This window comes from Solea solea, chromosome 13 (genome assembly GCF_958295425.1).
Source record: "Solea solea chromosome 13, fSolSol10.1, whole genome shotgun sequence".
Classification (NCBI taxonomy): Eukaryota; Metazoa; Chordata; class Actinopteri; order Pleuronectiformes; family Soleidae; genus Solea; species Solea solea.
Genome location: NC_081146.1, coordinates 23358611 through 23384193, shown reverse-complemented (window position 1 = coordinate 23384193; position 25583 = coordinate 23358611). Strand labels below are relative to the sequence as shown.

The following is a 25583-nucleotide window of genomic DNA, read 5'->3' as shown; positions in this document are numbered from 1 at the left end:
AGGACCTGCGGAGGTCTGCTGTGGATCATCACCATGGAGAGGCTCAGCCCCATTTCCTCCCAAGACCTTGATGCGGGTTGTGTTTGGCCCGTTACCCAAGACAACTGGAGGATCTGCACAAACAAGGGCGCAGCCACAAATCATCACCAAGGATTCCCCTGCCTAAGGATTGATATGGACTCCAAGAGTGATATTGGTTCCTAGTGGCTGGAAGTGAAATAAGTTATTACAATACTTATATTTAATAGAAAAGCCTAGCTCTGGGTGGAGCTGTTATCCTACTAAATCCATACCAAACATGTTTATTGCTAAAACAAAATGACTCAAGTTCCCTCTTGAATCTGTTAACACCAAATGTAAACAGTTACAAAAACGAACCAGCTATTATCTGATTAAGTCATCAGTTTCTATGCAGCAAGAAGAAATATTAAGCAATCCAGGAAGTACCAACTGCAACTCAGGACGCCATGAACTGCTTTTTACCCTAGTTTCACAACGTTACTGATGCTGGTGTATTGCTGTGCACTAGAACTTGGCATATTTTCAGACTCGCACTGCAACCAGCGGATGCAGCTGAAAGCGCGACGCTAAGCTGGGGACCATCACCGCAGCATCAAATTTCTAGGAAACGACACCTATTGCTTGCTCTTGGGTTGTGGTGTGAATAAACATCCAAGTGAGGAGGTGTGAAGTTAAGTTTAGTGCAGGGTGATTTATTTCAGCACAAGAGCACCAGGTTAAATTGAACCATTATCTTATCAAATATAAACAAGAAAAACAATCCCTAACAAAAAAAAAAAAAAAAAAAAAAATATCAAAAAGGTCAAATCATGTGAATTATATTTGTCTTTTTTATTAAGTCAACCTGTACAGATGCGTTAGCTTACATTCTGGATCTGAAACTATTTACAATGACTGCTTTCTGTCAGCTTTGGTGCAGTCGAACAGCCCAATCTGCAGCATTCCACCTCACAGTCCTTGTTTGTTTCGTCCAACAGACTCACATTTTCCAGGCTGTAGTACAGCCAATAGTCCAGAATGTGGTCCTGGTGCAGATGAAACATTTTCCTAACAAGGAAACAGAGCTACACTTCATGCAAATCCCCCTCCCTGCTTGTGCTTGAGGCATCCATACAAATGATCCAGGGGATATGAATGGGCTCTATGGAAATGGGCATCACGGCTGTTTGACTTGGAAAAAAAAAATTAACATTTCTTCCCATCCTGCTTTTGCCTGGCCATAACACCCCACTGCCAGGGAATTACATAGTTGAGAAAATGTAAACACAATCAAAGAAAAAAAAGAATCAAGAAAAAAAGGCAAGTGACTTCCCATTACCATTTGCATAAATTTGTGTACATTTATTAAAAAAATAAAATTCTTTGTAAATTAGATAAAACCTAATTGTTTCCAAGTTGACTACTGACAGTCCAGTCCTTTGATGTCAACAAGAAAAGGTGTATGTATTTTAAAGGGTGTGGGTGGAAGGGAACCCAGAAAACACAAGACAAGTCACAACACATGTGACCATCTTAAAAATCAAGCTCAAGTCAAGCTTTCATTTCCATCTTCTTTAGTCCAAACCAAAGGAACAAAGGGTTGTGATAAGAAGCATCCAGCATTTGTCAAAAAGTGTCCAAATTCACCTTGTTAAAAAGGCCAGTGTTGCCCCAATTCCAGCAACTCCACAAATGCCAAGGAGAGCATTCCTCAATGTTGACTCTGGATCTTCTACTCGAAAGAACTCTACAAAGCCATCCTGGAAAAATTAGGAAGAAACAAAAAGAAACTTAGGAAGGACATACACGAAAACAGAGTAGACTTCACCAGACATGTCCATTTCATTGCACAATGAAAGCAGTTATGCAACTTCTTTTTCCTGCTGCACCCTGTCACTCAGACATTAGTCATATTAACTCACCCAGGAATTGTTTTTCAGTAGCCAGTCTCTCTGGTGACATAGCAGGTACGATGAGATTTCCTGCCCCACCAGCTCAGCTGAGTTCTGTTGTCCTCTCTCCTTCAAGTGCTGACAAACCACAGCCCCGAAAGCCACCAGGCTGGTGATACGACCCCAGTTTGTGGTGCCATCTCCGAAGAGGCTCTTGGCTACAGAACTGACAAAAGACACATCGTCCCCAACGTTGTCTAATGACAGTTTGTTGATCATGCCTGGGGGGGGGGGGGGGGGGGATAAAATAGGCTTTGGTCAGAAATGTGTAAAGAAAACACAAATATCAATATCAACTATTTAAAACACATCATACTTAAATGATACATGGTAATCAGAATGACTTTATAGGTTATGAATAGAAAAAACAACAACAATTCATTCAATAATATTAAATATAAAATGAAGGATTTTTGGGATTCATTTGATGAAAAACTAGAACACAATCGAAAACATTGAATTATATAAAACATGAACATGTAGCAAATGTTCCTAACTTAAATATTCCTAGTGCTGTTTTAATAGCAGGTTGCCCTTTATATCTAAATTTCAATGTCGCTTTTTGTGGAAAAACCCATGGTAAAATGAAATGCTAACGGCAAACTTAACGTTGACGGCTAATGCTAAAGGCTAACGGTTAAACTCAAAAGCTTCGGTTTAACTTAATTAGCCTTCAACGTTAAGTTTGCAGTTAGCATTTCATTTTACCATGACGCTATTTCAAAAAAAAAAAACTATGTAAACGCAATAATTTGTATGGTTACTGGTTGAGAAAGACGGTAAAGTCCCATCTGCTGCTTTAAAAAAACATGGATTCTGCTGTGTGGATTTAATGGCGTTGATACAGCCGTTGGCTAGCGCTAACAAGCTACGCTAGATAGCAACTTACCATTATATGCATATCGGTGTTTCTCCAAAACGCCGTCCACGACTCTCTTCATCGTTGTTAGCGCTTTACTTTCCTTCCACCGAGGTGCAGACATTAAGGTAAAGTCTCTGAAGAATTGCGTGATCAGTTGCCTGGTGTCAGTGTCCAGTACGTGGTCGCTTGCTGTGCAGCTGGGAACGTGGAGCTCGGTGTCCGGATGCAGCTCCGGGGTGCACGGCAAAGAGCCACCGACATCGACATCGCTGTCCTCCAGGCGGGCCTTGGCCGGGAACCCGTTCGCCGTGTTGACTTGCAGGTTCTTCGGCCGCTTTGCGTTATCAACGCTGGAGCCAACATTTCCGTGGTGATTGTCCATGGAAGAGGTGACGGCTACGTGAGAGGAGGCATTTCCTTGGTAGTCCATCGCTCTCTCTGCGCCTCCATTTTGAGGAAGGATTAAGTAGCCCATGACTCCGGTTGTAACCTTGAAGGTCCGTTTCGTTGCTGGAATGATGTTCATGTCTGCCGGTGAGTGTGGAAGTTTCTGCTTATTCTATTTGTTGTTGTTGTTTTCGTTGAATTTCAGGTAGTAGATTTTTGAAGCTAGCAAGTGTTGAGATACCGTTTACATATCCACCAATGCTACTCCCACACTGCGAACCAACGGCAGTCGGCATGCTTTATACTACGCAGTGACGTATCACAACCTCGCTCGCCCCGCCCACATCGTCTTTTTGTCAAATAACTGAAAACATAACAACAATGTAAACATTTTCAAAGGACACAATTATGCCATTGTGAATAAGTGTGCTTTGTTACGTCACTCGCCCAAAATCCCTTTTTGTCAAATAACATCGTAACACAAATTTAAACATATTCAAAGTAAACAAATTCCTGATACGAAAACGTTGGATGTATTAAATATTTTCAATAATCTTTATCTTTTTAAAAACTACCCAAGTGGTTTATTAGAGTAATTTGTAAAATTTTAAAATGACTTTATGAGACTTTTAACATTTTCAAAGTTAACAATTGTCAATAGTGCATATGTGTGCACTTCAGTGTGTGTAGATACTGTTCTAACCCAATAACACATTCCTAATAAGACTGAAACAATTACTCGATTAATCGATTACTAAATTAATCGTCAATTTAGATAGTGGATTAATCTGTTTGAGTGATTTTTAAAGGATTTAAACCAATTTCTCTGATTTTTCAGCTTCTTTAAATGTGAATATTTTCTGGTTTCGTTGCTCCATAAAACAAAGAAATCATTCAAACTGAGTCATTTTGGTTTGTGGACAAAACAAGACATTTGCAAACATCATCATTTCCAGGTTTGAGACCCACTGATAAATATTTTTCAACATTTTCTGACATTTTATGGACAAAAAGATTACTCGAATAATCGACAGATTAATCGATCATGAAAATAATGCAGCCCTATTTCCTAATACGAAAAGGTTGATTTTATTTTAAATGTTCAATAATTGCATCTCCGTAAAAAATACCCAAATGGGTTTTAAGAGTAATCTGGATTTTAAAAAAGCACTTTATTAGGAGGGAACAACAAATATTCAACCCATTTCCTACTACAATAGTTGCACATTGCTATATATATACACCTCTGCTGCTCCCTAGTGGTAAATAACATGTACTACCTGGATTACATATTACATGTAATCACCAACGAACACATTTGGTCCTCAGTTAGGACACAATAATCACTGATATGATGAAACAACAACTGCAGCAGCAAGGATGTGTTATTCATGTAAAAGTTTATTTCAAATACTGACAAAAATCCTTTCACCTACTCCCACACAAATGAAATATTCCAAGTACGTCTGTACTCTCTGAATTCTTAAAATCATTCCTGTGTTCTCCAGTCATCCTCTTTTTTTCCATGTAAACCCATATTATCATTATTATTTTTATTTCTCTCCCTCTCTCTTGGAAGCAAGGGTGCCTCTGATTTCCTCGCAGTTATCTCGGGCCAGGATGAAATATAGTAATTATGCAATAATAGAACACAAGAAAAACAAACAAAGAAACCAATAAAGACATATTCACTTGCAAAAACAACAAGAGATCAGTTTATGTTTAAAAAAAAAAAGAAAAAAAGCAGCTCAATAGTACTTCTGAGCACACAGCTTGTCATTTCTTTATACATTCTGGCACGTTTGTCGTAGCTGAACGAGAGACACCCTGTGTGTTGGATTTTAAACATACCCTGCTTTTTCCTCTCGTTGAACTGCTGCGTGCAAATCCAAATATCAAGTAGCATTCAAGAACTCCTGTCTTACTGTTATAAAAAAAAAAAAAACATAACTGAAGGCTGACTTATAGGCCTACTCCACTGCTCAACACTTTTGATGATTGTTTTTAATGTATGCTATGGAGATTTTTGTTGTTGTCGTTTCTGTAGTAATCTCACACTACACATGGTGTCATCACGATTGGTTTACCCCTCCGTCTGCTTGTTCATTCATATCTGTATTTGTTCTAGTTTTACTTTTATCTTGATAATGACGGGGGTTTCGATGAAATTGTTGCTATAATCGAGGACAAAGAGATTTTGAATAGACTTTCAAACAGGAGTGCAAGAAATGGAGGTGCTCGGTGTGGCAATAAGATGTTCAACAGGATCTTTTTTTGTCCCAGTCTAAGTTGAAGATGAAAGACACACATCACTTTTTTCAGTCCAAAATGCATCTTTTCTGATTACATTTCAAAAGTTGCGTGATGGAGCATAAATTAGACTTTATCCTCCTTTATCCTATCTACTTGTCGAGGACAGCTTTGGGCTGTTCTTGGCAATTAAAGCCACCCACAACTTTTTTCCCTTTCTTTCTATACAATTGGATTAAGTTTAATAATGCATCTATAAAAGTATGCATTTTTTTGCACTGAAGTTTGTAGGATTCTGATAGAGAGATACTTGGGTGGGAAGAAGAGAGTCTGACTGGTAGGATTGAGAGGATATGCGTTCTTTACAGGGCATCATCTCTTAGATTAGTCTTAGACTGAATCAGCAGCATTTACACATATTTTCATATGATACAGATTCACATAGCCTCTGCCGTACATCAACATAGAGCAGAAGTAGTGTTAAACTTAAAGGAGAGGAACCATTGAATCGAAATAACTCAGGCTCTGAAAGAGTAAAAAGCAGATGGGGGAACACAGAATCCTGTCCAGTTGACATCTATTTACAACAGCTCAAACAGAGAAAAGAAATGCAGCCATACAGCACCGTGACACACACACACACACACGTACAGGTCAGGTCTTTTTTCACCCCACTGCTAATTTGACACGTTTAAAATCGCACAGAAAAACAAACAAGGCTGAAAATGTGATGGTGCGTGCACCTCATCACCGAGTCTGTGTGGTGGAGTGTGCATTAGTGAAGGTTCCCTGAAGCAGTATTATACAAGGAGGCTGAATCTCAGCGAGCGCCGGCATCCACTTTCCCACCGTTGAACACGTGGGTGGAGCCGCGCATTTTAATTTGGCTATTTTCGTGATCGCTGACCTGTTTCAAAAGGTTGAACTACATTAACAGGTGGGGACTCGAGCGCAGAGCACCCACACATACTCTGCCCCCTCACCACGTGTTACACAATCTCTTTGCTTTGCCAAAGTGTTAGAGTGAGCACATGACTGCAAGCATGCAAATGTCCCACTTTAAGACATCAAGCTGCACCCGACATCTGTACTCATCGGGTTGCCATTTACTGTCTCTGACCCAAAATCAGTCTGTGGAGTGTGTGCGAGTTTGAAAAGAAAAAAGAAACGTTGTGTTCCAAGGACATACTCAGGCTCGAAGATGTAATCTTCTATACAAGTTGATGTGAACTGATGTCAAGGGAACCACTTCGTCTGCATGTCATATCTATTTTGAAAGTGTCAAATGAGAAACAAACATCCATTTTTTTTTTTATCCATAAGTCGCAGCAAGAATAAGCTGTTGTTTTTAACGGTACCAAACATGGAAACTATTTAACTGCACATCCCACAGTGGGAAATGACTTCAACCTCTCTACGACTTGACTCCACTTACCAATGTCTTTTTTATTGTGACTTTAGTGCTGGGACTCGGCAGTTTCATTGAAAATATGTTTGAATTGCATTTGGATAACATGAACATCACGTCAGTGTGATCCAGAGCAGCTTGGGCCGCAGCCTGCCTCACCGTGCTACGAGCACAGTCTAAGGATGAGACGGTAACGCACACATCTGCAGTCTCTGAGCCCGATAGCTGCAGGGTCAAATTTGGCTAAGTTGGTAAAGCACATCATTTCCAAGTCAGAAATCCTAGCATTTGATCCAAAGTGGATCAATTTAGCACTACCATTTCTCTCAGGCATGCTAGCGGGTAAGGTCCTTAAAGCGCTGAGCTTATCACAAACTATGTGTTTGTTTGTTGGAGTATTATTTACAGAAGCATACACTCTATAAGGGGCGCTCCAATTCCCCCCCCCCCCCCCCAAAAAAAATCTTTTTAGGCTCTTAGTAAACACACATCTCGATGCAACTCAACAGGAACCAAACTCAGACTGAAGTCAGAGGTTGGCAGGGGGTCCCAGCCTTTAAAAATGACACAAGGACATACTCAGCTGGCTCTTGTCCTGGGCTGCGAACAAGACTGTGTGCACATGGATTGTCAGGACAGCAAAAAGGAAAGCAAGGAAGTGAGGTCGCGGACATTTCAGAGCTTCTTGTGTTTGTTTTGATGCATCCTACTACTAAGCAGGTGCCCCACTCCCCTTAGAAAACATATGAAATGTCTTGTTACATGTTACAATCATGCAGCATATTTAGAGAGAACAGTAGCAAAAGGAGTTGAGAGTTAAAGCAAAAGGGGCAGAGAGAAAAAGTAAAGGTGGCATTTCAAAATCCCTTTTTGGCTGAGCTGTAGCAGGTGACCACTGGTTTTGTTCGACACAAGGTAAATGGAGGATGAGATATGAGGAGGCCTCCATTCAACAGCTCTTTATCTAGGCAGCTACCCTCACAGATTTGGTATGCAAGCATTTATTCACACGTGTCCTCCAACACCTGTCACCGTAGCCTGCCACCAGCGAAGCAGGGGAACGTAAAGATCAAAGAACACAATGCGATCATGGTTCCTATCTCCCTTACATACATTGTTTTGGTGTCATCAAGGATGCAAAAAAAAAGGACAAAAACAAACTATACAGAATACAAAGTGCATTAACTCACCCCCATCCAACCCCTGCCCGATGACACACACCTACTGTGATGCATCTTGGAACACCGCACACCAAGACATGAGGGAGGCGGCAGAGCAGAGTGCGCAGAGCTGTGTGTAGTGGGAAGGCAGAGAAGACTGCAACCTCGTGGGCCGCCTGAACCTCCATCCCTCCCTCCCTTCCTCCCACCCCACCTACATACAAGCAAATGGAGTTTTAACTTATACAACTCTGCCCGTTATGTTAAAGCCAGTGGCGTCTGGGGATGAAAAGGGAAGAGAGAAGGTAGGAGAGGTGGATGTGTTGGGGACATGGGTGAGGACTTTTGGGGGGAACCTTTGCTGGGAGCCCCAGAGGGAGGGAGGGATGGATGGATGGATGTGGGGGGACGGGGGGCTGCTTCTGGCATGATGACGGCTACCCAGCTAGCTTGCTGGTCACCAAGGAGGACTTCCTCTGTGGTAGGTCCTGCGGCGTGGGAATGTGGTCGCCAGTCACCAGGTTCTTGTCAGGCCCCGCAACAGGAAGCTGCTTGTTCTTCATCTTGGCTTTGGCCATGTTGTAGTCACCGGAGTCAAAGTACTTTTGCTGTGTGGGAAAAGAGAGTCAACTATTACTCCTTTGCATGTTTTCTAAGAGCAAGGTCATACTTTCAGTGTTCAGTTCCACTTGTGGTTATTTCGCTGCAGATGTTCCCCTTCATTTGAATGTCCTTGTATTATTTGAGCAACGGGTTGTGGCTACCAGTGGATTTGGAAAGTGTTGTGCTACAGAGAGCATGTGCAGTCGGCACGTATGGCCTGCGAGGACTCAAACTGGAGAAATGCTGACAGGTGTCTGCGTAGGTTCGGTGTTAAGTGTCTCCGAGTATAACGACAGACGCCATGAAATAAAGCATATTATCATCATTTACTCTAAGTGCAAACCTCTGCAATTACGCAACAGTGGCAGGCACGTGCCTCTTTACATTCTAAATACAGTATATTTCTTAATCTGGAATACAGGAGGGGGGAGAGACACAATGACCAGCAAAAGACGGATTTGGACGTGATTATTTTAAACCAGTTAATGAAATAATCAATTTGAGAATCATACTTGTGCTGATTCAATCACCAAAAGAACAAAAGTCGACTCTCAGATCCTCAAACTGCTCGATATCATCATTCTCTGATGATTTTTATTCTGGGACTGATGATGAAGTACTGCAATTTGCTCTTTGGCTCCAGCTTCCTCCTGCCTCGACTACTCCTACTTCTTGTCAGTGATTTCCCAGAATGACTTTCAGCAGTCTCCAGAGGTGGAAGTTCTCTGTAGCATATACACAGTACATGTAGGTGGAGAGAGCAACAGTTTCTCCAGTTGAGGAAAAGTGAGAGAGGAGAGAAAGAAAGAAAGACGAATGCTTCTGTGTGATTTGTCCTGCTGTACAAATTACAAATAAAAACAATCCATCAAACAGGCTGTTGTATTTCACATGCTATGGATCTGGCTGCATTGGCATTCTGGTCTACTGAGATCTGGTCGGGACAGAAATTATTTTTCCTCTCTGCTTCGATGCATTTAGCTCTATAGGACTGGAGAATGAACAACAAACGCAGACTCAAAAAATAAACCTGTGTTTTTCATATTTCAGATGAGTGACATACTCTATTTTCCACAATGAAATCTACTGCAGTAGATACTGTACTGTAGAAACATGTCATTATATGTCTGTGAGGTCGCTTATTTGCACGATACAGAAAAATACACAACAGATCACAGGATATGGGGAAAAAAATAAAGGTATGCAGTGGGCAGCTGTGTTTTAAGTTTTACCAGTGGAATGTTTAAGGGTCAGTGATTCACCAGAGCTAAACTGACGACAGGAAAAACAAGACTAATCAGAAAGGTTTATTTTGTATAAAAAAAGTCATAACAAGTCTCTACCTTTTCTGTGCGCCCAAGCTCACCTGGGCAAAAGTAGTTTGAATTTAATTTTGATCCAGTAAACACAGTTGGCCAGACTGCAAGTTAGCCATAACTAGTGTAATATTCTAAAAATAAAAAGTATAAATACAAAATAAAACAGATAGCAGAGCATTTTACAAGCTGGAGAGCAGGGTGTGGGCTCTGTAATCTTAAATGGGGATAAAACCTGTGATTTTTAATGAAATACACCCATGTCTTCAACCTGTTTTTATCCCCCACCATCGGCCACCTACCCCCTTCTGTAGTCTTTTCATGAGGAAGTCTGAGCCACCGGACTTTTGGCCCAGGCCGGGGTATCTGGCCTTAAGCTTGGCCTCCTCCGCCTTCACCGGGTTTGCATTCTTCTCCTGGGAGTCCTGAGCAGACAATAACAGACTGATATAAACAACCTTGTTTTTGCACTAAACAGGTTTAAACACAACTGGAACAGCTGGTTTTGTGACAGGGGCTCATTTATTATAGACAAAATGCTACTGATTTTGCAGAAAATACCAGAACTGGGCAGAACCTGCTCGAGCAAAACTGTTGTGGGAACTAAAACTGCCAGTCCTGATAGTATGAGTCACAGCATGAAGGTTTTCTAATGCAGTCTCTAATAAACAATGAAGCTTGAAATTAAGCTTTAGAAGAAGAGAACAGAGCTTGGATATTAGAATCTTATATTGATAAATAACATTTATAAAAAAACCTTGTAAAACCCTGTAACTATAATTACATGGCTATAGTTGATATCCTTAAAACACAAAACAACAAAGTCTTTAAGTTGTGGAGACTGTTTTCTCCCTATCAGCATAACCACACACGGATAACCTGTGTGGCAGGGCGGATGCCAGTGAGAGGTCATGTGATCATGCAGGCCCACTAGTAGTCATGTGACACTGAATCCTGCTCACTGCTGCAGCAAGGAGGGCTTTCGCTGCACACATTCAGCAAATGTTTTGGTGCGCGTTTCATCATAATCGAAGTCATTAAATACTCAATAATGTCAAATAAATTGCACATTTTTAAAACAATCACAATGTCTTCAATGATACATGTGGTCATGTATTTTCTAGGTCTAGAAACAATAACCTGACAACACCTTTTCGTTATTATGTCACTAAGAGGTTACACAAGTCCGAGGTGGATACTCATGCTGTTGCCACAGACCAAAAACGAACAAAACTTGTCAGAGACCTGTCGTTCAAGTCCTTCAGCTAACTAACCCACAAAGTAATGTGTATAAAGTGCATGTAGCTTTGTAGTGCACAAACTACAAAAGTCACTTGCACACTCCCTGCACGTACACCTGGAGAGAGCAGTGAGCACCATAGACCTACTTCCACAATGCAGACAGATGATAGGGCACTCAGCCTGCAAAGCTTGCTGGGGCAAGGATAAAATGTGACTCAGGACACTGACAGAACCCAATGAAGAGATTCCCGAGGGAGGAGAGGGGGCATGTAGAACTGAGGGTGCTGATTCACTTGAATCCATGACGAGAAATTTATGAGCCATTATATTCAGCAGGGAAACTGCAAATCCAACGAGACATAACAGTTTTAAACCATTTCTGTCCTGCAGGGTAGAAATCCCCTCTACTGTACCTGCTTGTTTCATAGCCTTATTGAAGCTGGATGCCACTTAAGGGATAGATCAGGTTTTTTGAAGTTTGGTTGCACGAGGTACTGAAAATAGACAGGGCTGACTATGCTGTGCATGGCCCCATGCCTAGAGCCTGGGAGTTATGCTATTGGTGAAAACATGGCTGTCAGCAGGAAAATCAGGAATAACTGATTTAAGCCACAAAAGGCTCACCTAATCAATTCTACACCCGCTTACACGGCCTTAGGAATATATTCACAGCGTTATTCTACTGTCAGACAAGCCTTTCCTACTGTGTTTCTTTGTAAACTGCCTCACTCTCCCACACCAAAAATAAAAAAAACATTTAAATTTAAATTAGCTTGCGGGGGAAACTGGAGCCACTGGTCTGGTGCTGCCTCGTTTGGCAAGTTTGTGTATTTTTAGGTAAATCCGAACTATTTCAACCACTGAAACTCAAACAAAACACTCAATAATGGAGGCAGCAGTGAATCAACAACTCCTGTGTGCTGTGATGTAAAATTGTTATTTTTTTCTTATGAACTTTGGTGCAGGAGCGCGAGCGGTTTACACTTTCCTGTTGGAAATTGAGATCTAACAGCGAGATCAAGAGAAGTCTAAAGCTGATTATGTATCAATACCACATATAGCCACACTTCAAAAAAGCTGAAATATCTCTTTTACTGTGTATAGAATTTAACTACTGAATCAAACTGAAAAATGTAGGGCATCTAATGATGCCACAGTGACAGTGGGAGAGTAGATAAAAATAGCAAAATACTGATGAAAGTTATGTATAAACGTGTGGTCGTCGGCGCCATGGTTTGCGGTCAGGGGGTTTTGTAATGTGTCAGAATTTGTTTACAGGTGGTTTCGGGTAAGGGTTAGGGCTTCATGTAATCACACTGCAAAAGTGGGGCTGGAGGTAAGAACGCCCCCGTAAATTTTAATTCAGAATTTTCCACTCACAATACCCCAAGTCCAGATGGCTGCTTCAAGCTTTAAGTTGTAGTTTTTTAATTTACTATATTGATTATTTTCTTGATTAAACCATTAGTTGTTCAGCCCATAATTTAAAAAAAAGTGTTATTTGGTGCTTCCCAAAATAGCCTCCGTTTAAGATATTAAGTTTGCAGTCAAAGCAGAGAAACCATAATGTAGTAATCATAACAATCTGAAAAACAAATTGTTTATGAATGCTCAATCGATAAATCTATTACCAAAACAGTTGGTGATCATTTCTTACTACGTCACTGATCAATATTACTGCTTCAATAAAGGTGTTGTGCTTATTAATGTCACCACTGGTGTTGTTTTTGTTGCAATTTTTGTTGACACAAATTCAGATACAGGGTTTAATTTAAACAATTGTTAATCTTGTGAGATAGAGGAGTGTATATCAACACCGTGGGCCTTGGTGGGTTTGGAGTTATCTTTCTGGTTATAACATTTATTTGTTTTATACATTTTTTGTGTTGGCTGAACTGCTAACAGTGTGTAAACAAACTACGGGGTCAATGAAAACCAATCTGACCCACAGTGATTTTAGCAGACGGAACGAAACAGTGTGTGCTCCTGGTCCAAGTGCTGGAGCTATAGCATATGCACATCTGCAAATCTAAAGCACTCAGGTCCACTGCAGCTGCTGCCACTGTCAGGACATTGACTATGGGGCATCTGGAAAAAAAACACTGTTTATCTTACTGCATGTGGTTCCACCTGCACAGGACGTACTCAGTAGATAAACTAATTTCGGTGTCTATACGAGCCCTACGTATTTAGACCCACACACAAACACCTTCACCCCTCTCCACCCACCCCCAGAGGACAGACCAATGAGGCCCGAGCTGCTGTGGACTCACCAGCCAATGACACAAGGCAGGAGACAAAACAAAGTGACACAGTGGTAAACTGGCAGTGTGTTGTGACAGCAGCGATTGAAAAAAAAACACCAGCTCCTCTCTGCTCTACGTGTCTCCCGGGGGTTGTCCCCCCTCTGTCTTGGTGCAGCACTGAGCCCAGCGCGAACACTAGCTGACGTTAGCCACTTCTTGCTAGCACGCTCGGTGGGTTAGCCAACAACATCAAGACAGCAGTGAGCAACCCACCTGTTTTTCGTCCTCGTAGTCCACCTGAGTGTCCGGGTCCAGGTTTTCTGACGACATTATACGAGTGTGGCGGACAAGCAAGTGTCTTGTTTGTCCTAGACAACTCGGAACGAGGTGATGTTAGAGGAGCCGATTGCTGTACCTGTGCTCAGCTACCTAATCCTCCTTTTCTGAACACGACTGCTCTCCCTAACAAAAATGGCGTAACGAGATGTGACATCACCACTGGAAGGAAGGATAGGTGGCACCTACTTGTGATTGGCATGTACAGTAGCCAATAGTAGAGCACCAAGGCTCAAAAGAAAGCCAATAGGATGCCGTGAAAGGCGCCGCTTGGCCGCGACTGACAGGCTGTTGACCAATGACATTACATATTCCCGTGCAGAGGCGGGGCGATGCGGAGGCCGCACTGCATCAACCCAAATCAATCACAAAATCACCTGGGAAACACATATGTAATGAGGCATATTAAAGTAAACTAAACATTTGCCCCAACACTAATGTAAGGAGGACCTCGGCAAACATTGTTATCGTTTTTTTCCAGTCTAATGAAAATGAGAAGCTAACTACTCAGTTGCTCATTGGCTACTTGTTTCTGACCTGTCAGTCAAACAATTAGCGGGAACGAGTCGCTTAATTCCACGTCGTTTATACAAACTGATGAATCTGTTTTATGGTAAAATACACCTCCTTGTAAGTACCAGCTCGTTGTATCAGTGCAGCAGGTGGCCGCATAAAGATAAATTAACTGGACAATTATCAAGCGGCTGTTCACAGTCGACAGTAATTGTGTTGTAATGTAAGGGTGCTAAACTAGCCAAGGTTAGCTTGGAGTGCCTTGTTAAACTTCCTAATTACACTTGTCTTTGCTTCCTCTGTAGCTTCTTGTTTGTGGTTTCTCCTCTAGAAAACAATGGCCTGTGTACAACGTCAAAGAACCTCACAGGTAAGTAGTAATGGACGTAATAATGTGATGTGTAAAGGTACTTTCAATGATTTATAATGCAACAAGCATGCTAACAATCTGATTAGCTACAGGCCAAGGACAAAATGGCTTTATTGACCATACTATATTTATTTCTTATAATGTCATAGTCGTTTTATTGAGCACCTTTTCTTAATCTACTAAACCTTTGAGGCTGTTAGTAGCATTAAAATTTCAAGGTCCTTTGTACCTCTTAATTAATATGAAATAGATGTACCTAGTATCTTTCATCTTGTGGTGGGATGATCATAATAATTTATTTTACTCCTACTCTTACTTTTTTCCTTTTATTGGTATTCCTTTTTTATCTGGATAGCACAGCAAAATGCTTGTTAAAGATATATTATATATTAATTAATGACACATTGATGCTCAATGATGTTGTTTGAAAGGGAACAGGTTCAAATAGTTTGTTGAATAAAATCAAAACAATGTGTTGCTATTTACTTTTGTTCTAATTTTCTGACAGTAACATGAAGGAATCATTACAAAAATCTACTGAATTTTTCTAATGTCTTTCAGCTCTTCACACTATTATGTTGTCCCCATATAATGGCATTGTAATCACACAAATGTATGACATAACCTTTATTACCATTATCCACCACAAACAACAACAGTTAATTGTTCTTTTTACCATATTTATGCGATAAGCCTTGATAATTACTGTGATAGTCAACACAGCGAATATCATCTGATGACAGTAGAGCTGATAAAATGGTGGAACCTTGTCATGAATGCTTATGCTTTGTTATCTATCATAGACTTCACTGAGGCCACATTTTATAATGTGTAAATATTGATTTACCCTCTCATAAGTGTTTTATATGTTATAAAATATGTTGTAGCCTCACTCGTATAAACACAGCTGTTAGCTGTTCATGTTTCTTGTGTTAGTGTTAACTGTAATGAGTAAGTACTCACACAGATGTATGATTCATTTGATTCTCTCCTGCAGGACACTCAGCTGTTGCCTAATCAGGTTCTCTCAGAGCAGCAGTCCCTGGTCGTTATAAAGAAGCTTCTGGCAATCGCTGTGTCTGGCATTACATACCTCCGAGGGCTTTTCCCGGAGAAAGCATTTGGGGACAAATATGTTGACGGTTAGATGTAGATGTTGGAAATGTATTTGTCTGCACATCATTTAAACATTAAAAAATGTTTACAAAGAAGATTCTCACCTTCCATTTTTTTTGCCTCTCGCAGATCAGAAAGTGATGATCCTTAGAGAGGAGCGCAGCTGTCCCGGGGCCAGTCAGATTGTTCAGTGGTAATTAACTTAATAAACACTTGATTGCCAAAGCGGATATAATTCCTGTCGAAACTTTGAGTCATAACATACAGTACAGTTGAAACTTACAGGAAGAGTCACAGCCAAATGATACTAACAGATTGGCTGTCACGAAATTTCAGAAACGAGGGAAATTTATTCTATTTGTCTCACTATGTTCTTCATTCCTCTACATGTTGTAGGAGTGAACAGTCTTCTTCCGTCTACTATATGATATTGCACATATGCACATACTAGGTCTTAAGAGTTAATTGTTTAAAAATCTAAATCACAGTTTGAAACAATGCAGTTGGTAAATCCCAAAGGCAAACATTTATATTTTATTGTCAATTGTTTTCTAAATTCATGGCTTTCATGGTCATGCTCACCATGTCACTGTCAGAAATGATTTACAGAAAGCTCCTATTAAGTATTAAGTGTTCTCCTTTTGATTGTTTTATGTTATATGGTAATTAATTGTGTAATACCTGTGTCACAAGCATATTTGTAAATCTCATCTTCTGCAGTGTTTCATATTTCCATGGTATCTCATTTTGCATGGCTGTAACACATGTTAAATCTCTCGCACAGTAAATATTGAACGGAAGCTTGCCTTAAAAAAGTGTATTGTAAAATCAAACCGCAAATGTAATAACTGTCGGAACAGTCACAGGTAGATATTTCTCCAGCTCCACTCGTGACCATCAAAGCACAGGTGTTGCAGATAATGGATGGATGTGTGTAATGGCATGTGTGTGTTTTTTTCAATTTCTTCCAGGATGCAGGGATGTTTTGAAGCCATCCAGAAGAAATACGTGAGTCATATTCACAGTTTCCCACACACACACCAGACAGAAAATCTGTTGTAACATGAAAGATAGTCATGAGAAATTTACGAAACCAGCAACGTGACTCTTGATTCACATCATCCTTTGTGTCTCATTGTGACTAATATGATTCAAAATTATTGTTTTCTTCCTCCCTCCAGCTCCGGTCTGTTATTATGTCTGTGAGTATGTTGTTTTTGACAGTGACTCATATATTTTTAAATTTCAAATTTAATATAATGTACACAGTAGGGGTGTAACATTTAACTGGTGTTTGGCTTGATGTATTGCATCAATAGAGTGAGCGAAATGATTTGATATATTTGTGGAAAAGTGTAAACGTTCATAAACATTGATTTATATATTTGTATTGTCAGTGCTTGCTTTTAAATGTATATGCCATTTCATTCGAGTCAAGTCTTGACTAATTCAAGACTTGACTCAAATGAAAATGTCAAATTATATTTGAGTAGATTTTTGGAATTTGAAGCAAATTTTAAAAAGTGGTATTTTTTCATACCGATCACAGTTTTCTGAATTGTACCAAATTGTATCTTTTGTATCACAGATTTTGTGATATAATTAATTTTGTCATTGTCCAAAGAATCATTGTTGATTTATAACCTTAATAGACAAAAGATTGCTGAGGCAGGTTATAGTAGCAAAGAGATGAGTTGACAAATACTGGGATGTTTTAATTACATTTTACAGATATAATTATATTGATATTAAAAATGTAGAAATGTTCATGCTGCTGATGTTTTTATTCTGATTAGATCTACACTGACCAAGACAGTCCCCAGGTAATAGACAGATTATACCTCCTGCTGTTATTGATTTTAATTCATCTTATTATGAGCTGTGTATATGATTATTGTGCTTCTCGTGTTGATACGTTACGGAACGATATGCTTTTATTGTCACTGTGTGGAAATTTGCCTTGGATTCGATTGTACATAGTAATCATGCCTTCACATTTGCCAGTTGTCTTGTGTTGTCTTTCAGAAAGTGACCGAGTTTTACCACTTCAGGATCCTGTACAACACACAAGGAGTGCAGATGGACTTTGAAAGGTGGGAGTTTGCCGTGCTTGGCCGTTCAGAGATAACAGGATATTGAACAAACCTCTTATCAGCGCAAGGCACAGCAACAGTAGGACAACTCAACACATATGAACCAACTCTGCACACATATCGGGAAGTGACCTGATCTCATCCGAAACTGCAAGATTAGCGATTTGACCTACGCCATGTTAACCTAGGGTCCATGTATTCCTCAAGAAAATGTCATTGACATTATAAATCATGTGAGAAGTAGGTTTCCCCCCCCCCCTCAGCCTCCCATTTAAAGTATATATTAAACCTCCATTCAAACAAGTCTTCCTTTGCAACCAGCAGAGTCACCCCCTGGTGGCAGCTCTGTATATTTTATTTGCTATTGTCTTTGGGAGCCTACGTCCACTTTTCTATTTACAATCTATGCCTTTGACTCATTGATTATGTGAATAAATTTCTTTACTCTTTAAACACTCTGAATTAGTTAAATCACTGTCTAAATAATGATATACCTTTTTGGGTCATACCACCCAGCACTACTGTGAGTGTACAGACTGCTGCCTGAACGCTGTCCCTCCCTCGTTTCGGCCACATGTTCTGTGTCTAAATAGAAATCAAGTGGTGGACCACATTAAATCAAATAGGGGGCCGCATGTGGCCCGCAGCCCACGTGTTGGAGACCTCTGCTGTGAGGCAACATCTGCATCATGTTGTCACCACATCTTAAACAGTGTGGTATAACAATAGATATTCCAATATTATTTTTTATTATTCACCAGTCTTATGCATAGTAATTTAAATTAGTGTATGTTCCATGTGTTGTATACACTGTGCATATGCACATTTCTTGTATATAGTAGGTTAAACATCAGCTCACTCATTTGAATTCACTGTTTATATATACCGTACATTGTTATTTTATTAGATGCAGCCAATATTCTTCTCTTTGTATACTAGTGTTTTATAGTTATGTGGCTGTGAATGTGTTTTTTTCCCTGTTCTTAGTAGGAGTAGCTGTAACAAAACACAATTTCCTCCCGGGGATTGATTAAGTGTCTCTGATTCTGTTATTACAGTATGTCTTAACAGTTGACGTCGCAGTCACCTGACAAAGCAACAGACTTTTTTGTTGCTCACTCTACCTCGTGTCTGTTTCAGCTTCAACAACAACAACAAAACGTCAACGGTGTCCTGCGGTGACACTAAGAAGGCCAGCATCCTCCTGGTGAGGAAGCTTTACACTCTGATGCAGAACCTGGGTCCTCTGCCGGACAACATCTTCCTCAACATGAAGCTGACCTACTACGATGATGGTAGCACAACAATTAAAATGATATTATAATTATAATATGGCCCACAGCTGAAAGGGGCAGTTTGTCATTTTTGAACACAAATAAATCTTTATTATTATTACTATTATTATTATTATTATTAGTATTATTATTATTATTATTATTAATAATAATAATAATAATAATAATAATAATAATAATACGTTTTTCAGCTCTTTATACAGTCTTACTATCTTTCAATTAGGGCTGCATGATGTTGCCGGCATGATATTGGCTTTAAAATGTATTTTTGGACATTGACAAACACGCCAAAATCCACCAATATGACTTATAGTATAGGCTGCTACCTCCTTGAATTGTAAGCTTGCACTCTTCTCTAACTATATGAAGAAAAATTATATCTACATCAGCTGTGACATGAGTATGAAAAATATGTTAATTTCACTACAGAAGAGACTGATATATCGGCATTTTATCACAAACAATAACAGTTAAAGAGTGTCTTCAGCCTCTTATATAACTACTTATTCAATTAGAGGCATGTTTTCAGTAACATGGCCCAGACAAACATCAGTGTCTGTCATCTTATCATTTATCATTTCACTGGTGACAGTCAACAAGGTCAATATGGGCCAATAACAACACACAGCTGATGTATTTGTGCCACAATGTGTCACATTTTAGACATCAAGTTGCAACTTGAAATTCATTCCTTGTTTTCAAAGACTTTTGTGTCTGTAATTTACAGACTCTGCCCCCTAGTGTTAAACACATGCAAAAGCATTTATTTACACATGGTTAGAGACGCATCTGCACTCTGGATGGACCATAATGCACTACACTGCAGCCACAAGAACGTATTTTGTCTTTTTCACAACCCAGTTTTGTGAAATATTGAATGTGTCTGATATTATTGTAAGATCAATTATAGTATCATCATTATGTGTTGATATTTACAAACACTGACTTAAAATGACATCTCCCACATTTACGTAAGGTCAGTCGATATTTTCTAAAAAAAACATTACTGAATAAAATTAAATATGAGCTACACAGTGGAGTACACAAAGGTTTTTCAACTGCAAATAATTTTAAATATGTAAAGAAAATAGATTGAACTGAAGTTAAACACTTTAGAAATTAGTTTTAGATATGTTTTACTGTCCTTTGAGACTGACTGTTTTAAAATTGTGTCCGTTTATCACAAAGGCCAGTGGGATTATTCACAGTGCCGATCTTTGAGTATTTTCAGATTAATCCACCTCTGTTTGCTGGATTAAATTTGGCTAACTGTAGAAATGCATCCTCACATGCACCTTGTGTTTTTTCAGTCAGGACATACACTCTGTCTCATGGTTTGTTTGTTTGTTTGTCTGTCTGATTATTTTGTAGTCACCCCTCAGGATTATCAGCCACCGGGCTTCAAGGAGGCCGACAGCGCCACCATGGAGTTTGACAGAGAGCCAGTGAAACTGACTATGGGCGAAGTCTCCACCCCTTTCCACACTCTGAAGATGGACATGGCAACTGAGAGACACAGACTGGAGCAGGTGAAAGACAGTTTCCCTAACCTCCAAAGTGTCTTGTTTTGTCCACAAACCAAAATGATTCCGTTTTAATAATTTCTTTGTTATTTGGGGCAAAGAAACCAGAAAATATTCATATTTGATGAGCGGAAAAATTGGGTAGCTCATTTTAATTTTCAAACACTCAGACGATTAGTTGATGATCAGAAAAGTTGGCAATTAATTTAGTATTCGATTAATAATCAATTTAATCATTGCAGCTCAGCTCTATGTAATGTCATGTGAGATGTTGTCTTCCTGTTTTCATTTCTCTTTTGGTTTTATTTATATTGATGTTTGTTGGTCGTCATGTGGTCTTGTTTTTGTTGCTCTTCTATCTTTGTCAGAGCACTTGGTGAAGTGAACTCGAGAGTATTTGTAAGAAGTCACATTTACTCAAATCTCTGCAGGTGGAGGAGAGTGTTAACGTGACAGAGAAGTGGGTTCTGAAGATGGAGGAGGAGGGCGTCCTTTCACAGGTCAGCACACAAACAACAAGAAGACATAAAGCTTGTTTACCTGCAGCAGGGCAAAGCCATTTCTGTCATGATTTGTTCATACACAGCCGCGCTTTTGACTCACTTTACCGTATAGATGTATAAATCAAGTCATAATCAAATTGATGTCTGGGTTTACATCAGGTTATTCCTGCTTAAAGGACATGTGCTCGGCATCAGGGGCAGGGAACCCTTTTCCTGTCAATGGCCATTTCAGTTTTTATAACATCCATTCGGAGCCTCAGTGAATTATTGAGCACGTACAGTAAATCACACTGACCTCACTAATGCCATGGCTGGAGCTCTTCTCATAGACAGATGATGATGATGATGCCTAGAATTTGTTATAGCAAAAACATCTCCTCACATTAGCCACTGCCGTACATGGCTGGCATCAAGGTCGACACACAAATATGGGAATGTTTGATGTTGCAAAAGCAAGCGAGGCTGCAGTTCAGTTCACCCACTTCTATGAAAGGCTTTGTTTGTTGTTGTTGTTGTTGTTGTTGTTGTAAGTGTTCTGATCATTTGTTTTAAATCTTTAGAGCCACTTGATTGAAGACGTGGAGAGGCCTGACACTGAAAACACAGACTTGGACAACACTGGTATGTCCATAACGTCTTCACATCGCTTTTATTGTCTGTGCACAAAAATGCAGGCTATCAACGGCACATGTAATTCAGAAAATAATCAAACGTTATGACTCGAAAAAAATGTGTTATGTGAAAAGTGCTTTTGCAATCAGCAGCAATATCCAGCCCTAACAAATCTCAGAAACATTCTCACCTTAAATATCTACGCGTAACAGTTATTTTCCTATATTTAGAGACCTTCACCTGTGCAAATAGTGCACTACAAATCTACTTGTGGATTATGTAAGCAATTATAACATTTCCCTCATTAATAATGCCTTACTGAACATGCTTTTAATCTGAAATATTAATTTTTATGACTCGCCCCACCCGGTTTATGTGCACTCAGATCACTTGATTTACGTCAAGTGGAAAGCATATTATGGAACTATTGATCAGTAATGACGAAAAATACGTTGTCTACACCAGCTTTAAACAAGCTAAACGATCTGGGAGTTATTTGTATGAAGACATGGCATCAAATTATAAGGCACATTTAGTCTATTCTAAGAATTTCAGATACATGAAATTCATGGAACTTATTTTTTGTACATATTAGTCAGTGTATATGTTTGTTTGTTTTAGTGTGTAATATTTGTAATTCTGAGAGTTTCACTACACATGACAATAAAGACTCTTAATCTTAATTTTTACTCTTTTAAAGAAACCCAGATTAGCTGTGATGAGAAGATCAACAGCTGCGAAGACGTCACAGAGGTACGTGTCACGGGATCATGTCAGGCTGCCGAGTGCACGACTCGCACATTAAAATTCACTAATCCTATTAGCTCGGGTCATCGTTGTTTAAGTGGAGGTCGACGGTGAATCCAAGCAAAAGAAAACACAATGTGCTAAACGAGTGGGAATATAGAAAAGGGATGTAGGTAATGAGTTAATGCTTTTTTTACACTTTACTGTGGATTTATTTATAAAAGTGTTTAACCCAAATATTAATGGGTAATAGTTGGAATACAAAGAAGTCTATAAAGAACTTGTTTACATTTAAAAAAAAAAAAAAAAATATGAAGAGAGGCTGCAATGGGCAGCAGAGTGACCCATTTGCCCATTGACCAGCAACGGTGGTTTCTCAGTGACCGTTCAGCCTTGAGAAAAGAGCCACTTCATGCATAGGTCAGGTCGGTGTTATTACGGACCATATGTCCCCTCTCTCAGGTGGAAACTCTGGTGAAGAGGACCTCTGACATGGAGGTGGGGCTAAAGAGGATGAGAAGTGGACGCATCATCTCCTCCACCGTGGTCAGTCAACCACTTAGCGCTGAACGGCCAGCGATTTTTTTCTGCTCTACTCTTACAGCTTGTTGACCTTAAACCTCTTCACTCTTAGAAACCCTGTCTCCATGCACTGACGCATAAACAGAATGTCTTTCTTTATCTGTGACTGAAATAGCACGAGTTGGGCCCACAATGCTGCTCTTAAGAGTTTGAATTCTTACGTGTTTTTGTGCAGCAGAAATTAAGGAAATGTGCTGGATTCAATACAACACATTATTTCAACATGAACTGCACCATTAGTGTGTTCCAGTTGTACTTGGAAGTAGCGCTGCAACTATCGATTATGTTCATATGTTCTCGAATGTCTTGTTTTGTCCACAAACCTGTTGGTTTCTGTTGTTATCTGAAGCAAAGAAACCAGAAAATATTCACATTTAAGAAGGTAAAACAATCACAAATCTTGTTTTAGTCATGAAAACAAAGCTTCAAACTGATGAACCGCTCATCAAAATAGTTGATTAATTTAGTAATCGAGTAATTGTTTCAGCTCTACCTGCAAGTCATAATTTTCCTAGTTAGTGTTTCTGATTGGAATGTCCCGAAAGTCGTCAACTCATTCGAACTATCTGTTCTGAAACATCCATTTTGAATGAAATTGTAGCTTTTACTATATTCTTTAGTTCTATTCATTGTAGTTTTTTGTTAAAAAAAAAAAAAAACCAGATACTGGGATTTTGTATTTGCTGTAGAAAACAAGTGATGCTTATTAATTCAGGACTACGTGTGTTGTATGTCCGTGTGTGCGCGCTTGTGCAGGAGACAAGTGTCATCGTAAACAAATCGGCAGAAAAACTGGTAAGAAATGAATTTGTCTAATCATGATTAGTTATCAATATAAAGCCAGTTAAAGACAAAGCATGTGCTACTCCATGTATTATTCTATAATAAGTTTAGTCTTTCCAGCATTAGAATATACAGTATCTTTGGGAAGTGTATTAAATACAGTGGGAAGAACACACATTTACATAAGAGTTCAGTGTTTTAAATGACTTAAACAGGAGATTTTGGAGGATTTTCGCAGATGACATTCAGACACAAATGTGCCTGATTTTTGTTTCCTTTTCCTTCTTTCTTTTCTCTTTAGATTTCTCAGTACGACATCCCCAACAGCCAGGAAAAAGGGTCCACGTCAGCAACTAAGAAGAAACGCAAATTCAGCGAGCCCAAGGAGCGCTTTTGACCTCACAGCACCCTGCTAACACAGCAGCACTGCTGCCTCACTTCACACTAATGTTTTTTTAATTACAAGTTATGTAGTTTATTATTTTTAAATTTTTGTCAGAGAATTCAACGTGCTTTTTGGAAACACTTTCCCCACATTTAAAGGTTGAGACATGACTTCAGTTCACAGTTCATTTATGAGAAACAGAAGTAAAATGTGTTCAGACTTTTAAAGGTTTTCTGTTTTCTTCTGTTACTCATGTACAAAGCAGGCCTGCAAGTCTAATTAACCTGCGTTTGTGTCAAGTGACTTTTGTGTTTTAATTGAGGTTTATTATCTTCATCTAAAAAAAAGATATTAAAAACTTAGGTGATTCTTATTCAGTTACAGTACAGTTGTGTACAAACATATTAAATGATAATAATATACAGAATCATTTGTATGCTGTTAAATGTATGGAAAAGCAGAGTGTTTGTCCATTTTTTGGGGGGAAGTTTTAAATCAAATCAATTTGAATGTTTTGACAAATGGTTTCATGTGTGTCATCATTGGTTATTTTTCTTTCTTTTTTTACAGTGTCACCACTCGCACAACAAGTGGTTATAAAACACGATCCTGGTGACTTGGGTCACGTGGGGAAGATTTGAAAACAAATGTCCAGAACCATCCCAATATTTTATTTTATATTAGATATTTTAGTAAGATTTATGAGCACATATTTTAATTCATTTACTAAACCTCTCTTGGAAATGATTTGTTTACCAATTCAAAATTGTATTTGGGTTTTACACATACGGCTGCATTAGGCACACATTTATGTAAATTAGTGATTTGGGTCACGATAGTTTGCCATTGTCATTGAATGAGAACATTTGTCAGTTACATTCATATCTTTAGTGGGTGTCGTAAGCAAAAGTAGCAAAGTAAATCAGCTTTTAGGCGACTGCTATGATTATTTAGTTGGATGAACTAGTTGATGCCGCTTCCCCCCCAAAAAACACGAGACAAAAATCAAGTTTAAACGACGTCACACCGACCATTGAATGAAGGAAGTGTATAAATAAATATAGTTGTTAATCAACAGTGAGGTCATCCTGAAATGTTGAGGAGAGCTGTAATTTTATGGCACATTTATTTTGTTTCCCATTATTAGATCTTAAAATTTTATTTGCACAAGTATAGTCTGTGTGCAGTTACTTTTAAAATAAAAGATAACTTCAAAGTGTGTCCTCATATAGCAAAAAAACCCTCACCTCACCTCCTGAAAAACAAACCTCTATCTTTAAATAAACAAGCGAAATGCCA

The 25583-nt window shown here is 39.2% G+C and overlaps 3 protein-coding genes across 11 annotated transcripts; 1 reads left to right on the top strand and 2 right to left on the bottom strand.

Moving 5' to 3' along the window:
• Positions 1-833: 833 nt before the first annotated feature.
• mcl1b (MCL1 apoptosis regulator, BCL2 family member b) lies at positions 834-3488 on the bottom strand. The gene is made up of 3 exons (XM_058647653.1): positions 2842-3488; positions 1923-2173; positions 834-1760 (listed from the first exon to the last, which is right to left on the bottom strand). The coding sequence occupies exons 1-3, from the start codon at positions 3338-3340 to the stop codon at positions 1644-1646; spliced, it is 867 nt and encodes a 288-aa protein (XP_058503636.1). The 5' UTR covers positions 3341-3488; the 3' UTR covers positions 834-1643.
• Positions 3489-4584: 1096 nt separating this feature from the next.
• On the bottom strand, positions 4585-13907 carry ensab (endosulfine alpha b). Its single transcript, XM_058647584.1, has 3 exons — positions 13700-13907; positions 10241-10363; positions 4585-8627 (listed from the first exon to the last, which is right to left on the bottom strand). Exons 1-3 carry the CDS (start codon positions 13754-13756, stop codon positions 8457-8459), a joined length of 351 nt encoding a protein of 116 aa, XP_058503567.1. The 5' UTR covers positions 13757-13907; the 3' UTR covers positions 4585-8456.
• On the top strand, positions 13481-24711 carry hormad1 (HORMA domain containing 1). 9 transcript variants are annotated; one of them, XM_058647581.1, is made up of 16 exons: positions 13481-13686; positions 14607-14645; positions 15643-15787; positions 15891-15954; positions 16733-16769; positions 16943-16963; positions 17558-17584; positions 17787-17854; positions 18995-19149; positions 20521-20678; positions 21104-21172; positions 21736-21796; positions 22488-22540; positions 22997-23080; positions 23873-23911; positions 24201-24711. In XM_058647581.1, exons 2-16 carry the CDS (start codon positions 14613-14615, stop codon positions 24294-24296), a joined length of 1110 nt encoding a protein of 369 aa, XP_058503564.1. In that variant the 5' UTR covers positions 13481-13686; positions 14607-14612; the 3' UTR covers positions 24297-24711. The 9 variants fall into 9 exon arrangements, with proteins under 9 accessions (XP_058503564.1, XP_058503561.1, XP_058503563.1 ...); XM_058647578.1 differs by lacking the exon at positions 13481-13686 and adding an exon at positions 13942-14201; XM_058647580.1 differs by lacking the exon at positions 13481-13686 and adding an exon at positions 13942-14201 and having other exon boundaries at positions 14581-14645.
• Positions 24712-25583: the final 872 nt, after the last annotated feature.

Coding starts and splice junctions, on each gene's coding strand:
- mcl1b (XM_058647653.1), bottom strand. CDS start 3,340: ATGAACATCATTCCAGCAACGAAACGGACCTTCAAGGTTACAACCGGA. Junction 2,174..2,841: donor ACACCGATATGCATATAATG/GTAAGTTGCTAT, acceptor CCCCCCCCCCAG/GCATGATCAACAAACTGTCA. Junction 1,761..1,922: donor TACTGAAAAACAATTCCTGG/GTGAGTTAATAT, acceptor TAATTTTTCCAG/GATGGCTTTGTAGAGTTCTT.
- ensab (XM_058647584.1), bottom strand. CDS start 13,756: ATGTCGTCAGAAAACCTGGACCCGGACACTCAGGTGGACTACGAGGAC. Junction 10,364..13,699: donor ACTACGAGGACGAAAAACAG/GTGGGTTGCTCA, acceptor TTGTCTGCTCAG/GACTCCCAGGAGAAGAATGC. Junction 8,628..10,240: donor TGAAAAGACTACAGAAGGGG/GTAGGTGGCCGA, acceptor TTTCCCACACAG/CAAAAGTACTTTGACTCCGG.
- hormad1 (XM_058647574.1), top strand. CDS start 14,360: ATGAATCTGTTTTATGGTAAAATACACCTCCTT. Junction 15,788..15,890: donor TGGGGACAAATATGTTGACG/GTTAGATGTAGA, acceptor TGCCTCTCGCAG/ATCAGAAAGTGATGATCCTT. Junction 21,173..21,735: donor AGGAGGGCGTCCTTTCACAG/GTCAGCACACAA, acceptor TTAAATCTTTAG/AGCCACTTGATTGAAGACGT.